Source organism: Crocuta crocuta, unplaced genomic scaffold (assembly GCF_008692635.1).
Source record: "Crocuta crocuta isolate KB4526 unplaced genomic scaffold, BGI_CrCroc_1.0 scaffold7, whole genome shotgun sequence".
In the NCBI taxonomy this organism is placed as follows: domain Eukaryota; kingdom Metazoa; phylum Chordata; class Mammalia; order Carnivora; family Hyaenidae; genus Crocuta; species Crocuta crocuta.
The window spans coordinates 6,390,759-6,397,577 of record NW_027531904.1 but is presented as its reverse complement, the minus strand read 5'-3'; the positions used below and the strand labels follow the sequence as shown (position 1 = coordinate 6,397,577).

The 6,819-nt window shown below is 55.6% G+C and overlaps 1 protein-coding gene across 1 annotated transcript in view; it reads left to right on the top strand.

Annotated features, from left to right (window-relative positions):
- Window positions 1-6,374: 6,374 nt before the first annotated feature.
- The window catches only part of ANPEP (alanyl aminopeptidase, membrane), a gene marked incomplete in the record, with an annotated part of 16,608 nt that continues 16,163 nt past the window's right edge, over window positions 6,375-6,819 (top strand). Inside the window, 1 exon segment of the mRNA XM_077774352.1 lies at window positions 6,375-6,743. Coding sequence (XP_077630478.1) covers window positions 6,594-6,743 — 150 coding nt within the window.

Sequence of the window (6,819 nt, the reverse complement as noted above, 5' to 3'; positions counted from 1 at the left end):
GGAGGCACGGAGCTTCCGGCCCTTTTGCAGAGCCCGACCGAAGGTCAGATTTTCAGTCTCTCGGCCACTCCCTGCAGCTCCGTGCGGAATGTGCCTCTAAAACCCAGACGGGACATAGTTCCCCTAAGATGATCAGACCTTCCATCCTGCCCGGATCTGCGACCTGCTGTCTCTCATGTGCCCTGCAGGACAGAATGGGGGCTGGGGTAGGAGGGAGGTGGGGAGGGAGGATGTTTGTGTAGCTGAGCCTGGAAAAGCTGCCGCTAACCAGCTGTGTGACCTTGGGCGAGTCACTTAATCTCTCTGTGCTTCGGCTTCCACTGGTGGTGATTATCCTGGTGGGGCACGCGGCTTGCGGTAGGTGCNCCCCCCACCCCCCACCCCCAAGGCCTCTCTGCTCCTTTCCCCCTGAGTGCTCTACATTGGGCTAGAAATCTATAGCAGGAGCTCACTCCCCATCAGGGCCCTTCTGAGGTTCTCACAAGGTCCGCTGCTCCCAGAGGAAGCACCCTGGGGGGCTGGCCCACACCCAGCCCGGTGCAGCTGTGGATGGAGACCTCAGAAGCCTGGGAGTAGGCCAGGGACTTGAGGGGCCAGAGTGTGCCCTGTGCTGGGGCCCCAGCCTCGTCCCTGCCTCCCACTCACTGTTCCTTCAGGACAGACAGATGGGCTTCAGGTTGTCCCTAGGACCCAGCCCGCCCAGCCCTGCAGGTGACAGGGCAACTGAGCAAGCGCTGAGAAGCAGCTTACCCAGGGGTCTGTGAGGGAGCCTGGATCGCGCTGGCCGGCTGGTCCGGGGCTCTCCCCGCCGCACCCCCTCCCAGGCTCCTGGTTGTTTCCATGTTTGAATAGGAGGCAGTGTGTTCCCCCGCATCTGAGACAAAGGTGACTTTTTCTTGTTCAGCTGAGGTCTCCTACATGTGCGACTATGGCTTAAATATCCTCCAAGGTGTCTCCTTAATCTGTTTTTTAAATTTAGAAGAACCTCTGTTCTTTAGATCAAAATATAGACAGACAGAAATGTAGGAACCCATAGGAAGGTTGCTTTGGGTGAGTTGGGGCCAGAGGTACTCAGCTTCTCCCCCCTCAAGAGATTAACGGTAAAGGGAAGAGCCTGGGGGGCTCAGTCGGTTAGGTGTCCTCCTCTTGATTTCAGCTCAGGCCATGACCTCACAGTTTGTGGGTTCGAGCCCCGCAGCGGCCTCTGTGCTGACAGCACGGAGCCTGCTTGGGATCCTCTCTCTCTCTCTCTCAAAAAATAAATTTAAAAAAAAAGAGAGATTAACAGTAAAAGATACACGCATTTTGCTCACCTGCAGAAAGGTCACACTCCAAAGACAGCCCACAGGGAACACCCCCCCCACCCCCAGAATCACACAGGTAGAGGAAGAATTCCCAGGATGAGTGCAGTTACACAAGATGATTTTAGTTTTCAAATAGTTTTTAAATAGTTTTTAAATCAATAATCTTAATTAAAATGGGTATAGGAAAAATGATAACTTAGCACATCTAACCATGAGTTCATGGTGATTATTGCCCAGAAGTAGCATTAAGTTAAGATTGAGTGAAGGGAAAACATTAAGTGAATAATATACAGGAGGATCAAGGTTATGCAAATCTCACAAAGGTGGTTTGTGTGGATGATGCAGAGCCGGAGAAGTGTGAAGTATGGGGGGGGGGGCAATCCGCCCTGAAGGTCAAGTGTCTGAACTACACTGAGTTCCACCTTTAACCGTCGCCTCATTTGCTTAGTGATGCATCCGTTCTGCAAACACGCGTCACCCGCGTGCCGTGTGCCAGGTGGCTGCCTGGTGCGGGGGGTGCTACCGCCATCGCGCTCTGAGGCTTCGGGGGGGCGGGAGGACCCCCCGGGACCGCATCGCCAAAGCGAGCCCCCGGGATGGTGGGCGAGGGGGACAAAGAAGCTTTCCTGACCCAAGGAGCGCCTTGTTGCTGGTGAGGAGGGGCTCGCAGCAGGCACCTGGAAGAGGGAGGATGTGGTGGGCTTGCGGGACAGAAAGGCCGGTGGGCAGAGTCCGGGGGTGACAGGGGAAGAGAGCTTGAGGTGAGACGAGAGCACCCTTGGGGGCTGGATCACGCCAGACCTAAAAGCCCTGGCAGGGGTTGTGTACGTTAGCATTCAGTTAGCCGGTATTTACTGGGCTCCTGCCCTGTGATGGAGGGGTTGACAGAATTCTAGAATCTTCCTTCAAGGGGCTTCGGTCTAGCGGCAGGCTTTTGGACACGAAGACGGCCTGTTCGTAAGGGCTGTGATAGAAATGTGAACCAGAGGCCAGTGAGGCACAGAGGGGAGAGGAGCCGTCAGGCACGAGAAGGCAGTGACATTTGAGTTGGGCTTTGAAGGATGAATAGGAGTTTGACAGGAGGGAGAGGAAAGGCCCTCCTGGTAGCAGAAGCAGGTGAGTAAAGGCGCAGGTAGGAAAAGGCCCCCTGGCTCTGGGAAGTTCCTGCAGTTAGAATCACACGAGGCACTGGGAAGAGGACAGGCCAGAGGGTCTAGTTCGCAGAGGGTCTGAGGTTTACATCCGGCAGGCGAGGAGGAGCCGGAGGCCTGGCCTGGGGAGGAGAGGAAGACGCTTCTGCTGAGGCGTGCGGTGAGGTTGGTGGGGGTGGGTACTTGCCACTCTTACCCAGTGGGGTGTGAGGATGGCCACGCGTGGGCCGTGCCGGAGGGGGAGCGGGGGTGGGGGGAGCTTCTCAGTGTTCTGGAAGGTGGGAGCCACGGATGGGGCCCCTCTCTGAGTCCCCATCCCACGCTGGCCATGGCACCCAGAGCAGAGACCCCTCATTACAGGGCAATCAGCTGCCTGCTGACGAGCTTTGAAAACTAGAGTCTCTTTCCAAAAGAGTAAAGATCCTGGCCAGCTGGGCCTGTGGTCCGCGTCCAAAGCAAACAGGAAGAGACCACACTGGGCCNCAAAGAAGCTTAGTTCAGGGGGACATGTGGCCCTGAGTGCCACTTACGATAAAGATGGCCTCCCTAGGCAAATTCTGGCCCTGGCGGTAGGAGATCGGGAGCACGTGACACGTCGCCCTTGGGAGCCGCAGTTCCCTGTCGCCGTGCCCCAGCCAGAGCTTTCTCTTGGGCACTTGGCTTCCCGTTAGAGCCCCGTGGCCAGCAGCTTGGACCTGAGGAGGTGGCTCCTGGCCACGGGGGTGGGGGGTCCACGCTGCCCAGACAGGAGCCCTGTGGGCAGGTCTCTAGTAGAAGGATGGAGATGCCAAGGGCGTGGACCCCCCCCACCCAGGCTGATAGATGGGCACCCAGGCTTCCCCCGAAGACCCTGCACTCAGACCCTTGCGTCCCCTGGCCATATGATGGTGGCAGTCAGTCAGTCATTCTTGCAGTTACACGGGAGTGAATTGATCCGTGGGTCCATTTACTTACGGAGCCTTCACGTGGGCCCAGGGGATGGCGGACCCGGGCCGGGGCAGGGAGTGCCAGATACGTGAGGTTCCTCGAGATTTTACGGAGCAGGCATGTGTGAACCCCGAGATACATTTGGCCCTAACAAGAGTACTGCTTGTCTGCCACGATCAGAGGAAGGTTCAAGAAGGGGGCAGACGATTCTCCCAGGGCAAGAGTGGGGGTAGGGATGGGTGGAAATGGGCTAGAAAGACTTGAGTAAGGAGGGATTCCTGAAATGACTTATTCATTCGCCCATTCGTGCATGTGTGCATCCACTCAACAAACGTGTGTGGAGCGCCTAGTGTCCGCCAGGCGCTGTGGCGGGTGCTGCTGAGAAGACGCAGCCAAGGACCTGCTCTCCTGGGGACCACGGCTGCTGGGAGAGACAGGCAGGATTCAGGCCCTTACCACACGATCAAATGGAAAAGTGCACTGAGTTATAGGGCTTTGAAGAAGAGGTTCATGGTACTAATGGCGACTAATGGGAATGAATGGAACAAGGAGGTCGAGGTGGCTTCCCTGAGGAAGACTTGAAGGATGAATAGGAGATACATGGGGAAAGAAGGAGGAAAAGGTGATTCAGACAGCAGGAACAGCATGTGCAAAGGGCCTGTGGTGAAGAGGCTGGATGAAGACCAGAGTGGCTAGACCACTGTGACAGAAGGGAGTGTGATGAGAACGAGTCTGGGAAATGGGCGGGTTGATGGCACCCGAGCTCGTGGGTCCCGATGGAGTCGGGATTTTATGAACAAAAGGAAGGTTTTTTGTTTTCGGGATTTTAGTTTTGGGGGCACCTGGGTGGCTTAGTCGGTTAAGCATCTGACTCTTGATTTCGGCTCGGGTCATGATCTCACGGTGGTGGGATCAAGCCCCCCTTCTGCACTGAGCACGAACCCTGCTTGGGATTCTCTCTCTTTCCCTCTCCCTCTGCCCCTCTCCTTCATTCTCTTTCTTTCTCTCAAATTAATAAACAAACATTAAGAAAGAATGAATGAAAGCTGACTAAAATTAAAACATTTTTTTAAAATTTTTAAATGTTTTTTTAATTTATTTCTAGGAGAGAGAGAGAGACAGCGTGAGCAGGGGAGGGTCAGAGAGAGAGGGAGTCACAGACTGAAACAGGCTCCAGGCTCCGAGCTGGCAGTCAGCACAGAGCCCGACGCGGGGCTCGAACCCACGAACCGCGAGATCATGACCTAAGCGAAAGTCAGACGCTTAACCGACTAAGCCACCCAGGCGCCCCAAATTAAAACATTTTTTATGTTTAAGTAATCTCTACACCCAACATGGGGCTTGAACTCACAACCCCAGGCTCAAGAGTTGCACACTCCTCTGACTGAGCCAGACAGGAGGCTCAGGGAAGGTGTAAGCTGTGGTGAAAAATGACCCAGTTCTTGGGCCAGACAGGTGTGGGGGGCCCGAGTGGAAGTGGTGAGTCCAGGAGGGGTATTGGGGTGTCTGCATAAACAGGAAGAGTGACCTTGACCAAGGACACAGTCAGATCAGAGGACGAGGGAATTGGATGTGGAGGTGAAGGTCAGGAGGTGTCAAGGTCTGAGACACTGGGCTGCTGGATGGGAAGAGTGATAATGACCATCATTTTATTAAGTGTGATAAGTGATATTTTCATTTCCACTAAGGATAGGAATAGAGGCCTGGCCGAGCTCTGAGTGGGGAAGAAGGGAACGGTGTTTAGGTTCTGTTACGCGGAGTTTAATCCGTTTCCTCGTTAAACCTGCACCACAAACCTGAGAGATGAATGCTAGTATCTCTTTATGAAGAGAGAGATCTCAGGAAGGTAAAGTTATCTGCCCAAGGTCACAGCTGGGAACAGGTTAAGTCTCTACCAGCCTCCTCTCTCTCTCTCTCTTTCCCTTTTTTAAGTTTATTTATTTATTTTGATAGGGGTCGGGGTAGGGCAGAGAAAGAGGGAGAGAGAGAGAGAATCCTAAACAGGCTCCAAACTGTCAGCCCAGAGCCTGCTGTGGGGCTTGAACTTGCAAACCGCGAGATCATGACCTGAGCCAAAATCAAGAGTCAGACACTTAACTGACTGAGACCCAGGTGCCCCCAGCCTCCCTTTTTTAAACAAAACAAAACAAAACAAAACAAAACAAAACAAAGGCGCCTGGCTGGCTCAGTCGGTTAGGCGTCCGACTTCGGCTCAAGTCACGATCTCACGGTTGGTCAGTTCGAGCCCCGCATCTGGCTCTGCGCGGACACCATGGAGCCTCCTTTAGGTTCTCTGTCTCCCCTTCTTTCTGCCCCTCCCCTGCTCGCTCTCTCTCTCTCCAAAATAAATAAACACTTAAAAACAAAACTGAACAAAACGTGGGGCGCCCGGGTGGCTTAGTCGGTTAAGCGTCCGACTTTCGCTTAGGTCATGATCTCGCGGTTCGTGGGTTCGAGCCCCGCGTCGGGCTCTGTGCTGACTGCCAGCTCAGAGCCTGGAGCCTGTTTCAGTCTGTGACTCCCTCTCTCTCTGACCCTCCCCTGCTCACACTGTCTCTCTCTCTCTCCTAGAAATAAATAAAAAAAAATTAAAAAAAAAAAAAAAAAAAACTGAACAAAACGTGGCAAAACATCTTTCTTTCTCCTTGGCATGCTGAGAGCTGAGATAGAAGCTCGGGGCCGGAAGGGGGAACCTCGGAGGGCTCCTTACTCTGGAAGAAGTGAGGGAGGGCTGGACCCCTGTCGCTGATGAGCCCCCAGGCACCCCGCCAGGAACTGGCCGCAGGGGTGACCCAAGACGTTCTTGACCCAAGCCAGAGGCCAGCTCTTTCCCTCTCTGCGTCTCCCACCTCTTGCTCCTGGGAAATCCTGGGCAGACTCTAACCTCAGCCCCGCTTCTTCTGTCCCCGCACGGGCAGATCAGCGCCACCCGGCCCCGCGCTCCCGCTGCCTGCGGCCTCTAACCGGACACTGTTTGCTCCCAGCAGGCCCTCCCAGCACACTGTTCCTGGATCTCATCTTCTCTGGAGCCTGAGCAGAGGGTGCCCCGGCCGGCCCACTGACCTTTGTCCATCTGAGCCCTGGTTAATTTTTGCCCGATCTGTGGGCTGTGGGGCTCCTCCCTCACCCGCTCGGGGATATAAGTCTGGCCAGACGCTGCCCTTGCTCCTCGCCGTCCTGAAGCTCCCCCAGCTCCCCCCCTGCCCTCACCATGGCCCAGGGCTTCTACATTTCCAAGCCTGTGGGCATCCTGGGCATCCTCCTGGGCGTGGCGGCCGTGTCCACCATCATCGCTCTGTCCGTGGTCTACTCCCAGGAGAAGAACAGGAACGCCGAGAGCTCCATGGCGGCCTCCACGGCGGCCCCCTCGGCGGCCCCCCCCGCGGCCCCCTCCGCGGCCCCCACCCGCCCCACCCCCCCCGCCGCCACCACCCCTG